Source organism: Poecilia formosa, unplaced genomic scaffold, assembly GCF_000485575.1.
Source record: "Poecilia formosa unplaced genomic scaffold, Poecilia_formosa-5.1.2 Scaffold5, whole genome shotgun sequence".
Taxonomy (NCBI): domain Eukaryota; kingdom Metazoa; phylum Chordata; class Actinopteri; order Cyprinodontiformes; family Poeciliidae; genus Poecilia; species Poecilia formosa.
Genome location: NW_006799944.1, coordinates 127,249 through 129,090, shown reverse-complemented (window position 1 = coordinate 129,090; position 1,842 = coordinate 127,249). Strand labels below are relative to the sequence as shown.

The 1,842-nt window shown below is 43.1% G+C and overlaps 1 protein-coding gene across 3 annotated transcripts in view; it reads right to left on the bottom strand.

Moving 5' to 3' along the window:
* The window catches only part of LOC103147065 (versican core protein), a 25,384-nt gene that overhangs the window by 21,671 nt on the left and 1,871 nt on the right, over positions 1–1,842 (bottom strand). The window contains exons 1-2 of one of the 3 annotated variants that reach the window (XM_016676681.1): positions 1,313–1,806; positions 15–721 (exon numbers count right to left, since the gene is read on the bottom strand). In XM_016676681.1, the coding sequence (XP_016532167.1) occupies positions 15–721; positions 1,313–1,805 (1,200 nt within the window). In that variant the 5' untranslated portion in view covers position 1,806. Of the gene's footprint in view, positions 1–14; positions 1,807–1,842 lie in introns of those variants that run through there. The other 2 variants (XM_016676673.1, XM_016676677.1) reach the window with 2 other exon arrangements.

The window sequence follows — 1,842 nt, the reverse complement described above, 5'->3', positions numbered from 1 at the left end:
TCAGGAAAAGCAGTAGAGCCTTCTCCAGAAGTTTCGGGATCTGTGCTTATTTGAATCGCCATAGTTTCAGGAGATTGTGTTGTCTCACTGATGTTATCGGATGATGATAATTCTGTAGCAGTAGAGACTGCTGGGGACATGTCAGTGGTTTGGCCTCTTGTAAAGCCTCCATCTACAGGAGAAGCAGGAGATGAAGTTTCTGTACTGCCTGTGACTGTGGAAAATGAAGGTCTCGTTGTTTGACGTGTTTGATCACTGTCTTCACCCGTAGGTAGAAGATCTGTTGTCTTCTCGGTGGTGAACATTGAAGAGTCAATCGAAGATGCAATGTCTCTGCTAGACATTTCACTTGTTGGTTTACTTGTCCTATCTTCTCTTGTAATTGGAGATTTTGAACTTTCCTCTGGAACTGCTGATGTTTCCTGCAACTTCACTGTGGCAAGAGTCTGATATGTTTCAGATGACACTGATGTTGGTTCCTGTGTGCTGTGGAGCGCTGAAGCTGAAGAAACATCTGTTTTGGAAGTATCACTTGTTTCGGTTTTTCTTGATGTTGAGACGGACAGGATATTGAAAGCAGAAGAGCCAGCCGTGGTTGTAGTGATGGTGGTGTCAGTAGACTTAGTGATGTTTTCACCAGAAGTACTTTGTCCTGTTCTCACAGAGGCAGACTCTGATTCAGGAGATAGTGTTACTGTTGTTGTGTCAATACTGTAGAGACTTGAAGATACACCAATAACGCGTATAGATGATGAGAACAAGTCTGTACTCGTAGTTCCAGAACCGTCCATATCTTCTGTAGTAGCACCAACACTTTTCTCTGCATGTTCAGTGAGTGATGAAACTGAGGGGAAAGTTCTTTGTTCTGTTGAAATGCTACCAACTTGTTGTGTTGTTGTGGTCTCTGGACTAATTAATGAGGTACCTGTTGTAGATGTCATGTGTTTGCTGGACATTTCTCCGGGGTGTCCACTAGTAGATGGATTTGTGCTCCCTTTATCTGTAATGGTGGAACTTGACGTTTCAAATGAAGTTGCAGATTTTGCTTGAGAATGGGATGCGGTAAAAGTTTGTTCTGTTTCAGGAGATGCCAGTGTTGGTTTTTCTGTACTACGGAGTAAGACGGCTGGGGTAACAGCAGATTTGGACACATCACTTGTTTCAGAAGTGTACGATACTGAAGGTGACTTTGTGCCGATTGTTGGATAAACTGCTGTTGTCTTCATTGACGCATCAGTGACATTAGGATGTGTTTGTCCTGCACTTCCTGGATCTGTGACAATGGGCTTTGAAGCTGTGTCAGGTTGAATACTTGATCCACTAATACTAGGAATGGACTCCACCATTGGAAACACTGTATATATTTCATCATTCTGATCATGTGGAGTTGTGGATGATGAGACAGATGGAGTAATCTGGGAAAGCGTTGATGGGCTCATGGGTTTACCGTCAGAGACAGCAGATGTTGGGAATGCAGTAACTATTGTCACATCTGACTTGTCAGGAAAAGCAGTAGAGCCTTCTCCAGAAATTTCGGAATCTGTGCTTATTTGAATCGTCATAGTTTCAGGAGATTGTATTGTCTCATTGATGTTATCAGATGAAGATAATTCTGTAGCTGTAGAGACTGTTGGGGACATGTCAGTGGTTTGGTCTCTTGTAAAGCCTCCATCGACAGGAGAAGCAGGAGATGAACTTTCTGTTCTGCCTGTTACTGTGGAAAATGAAGGTCTCGTTGTCTGACCTGTTTGATCACTGTCTTCACCCTTACGTAGAAGATTTGTTGTCTTCTCGGTGGTGAACATTGAAGAGTCAATCGAAGATGCAATGTCTCTGCTAGAC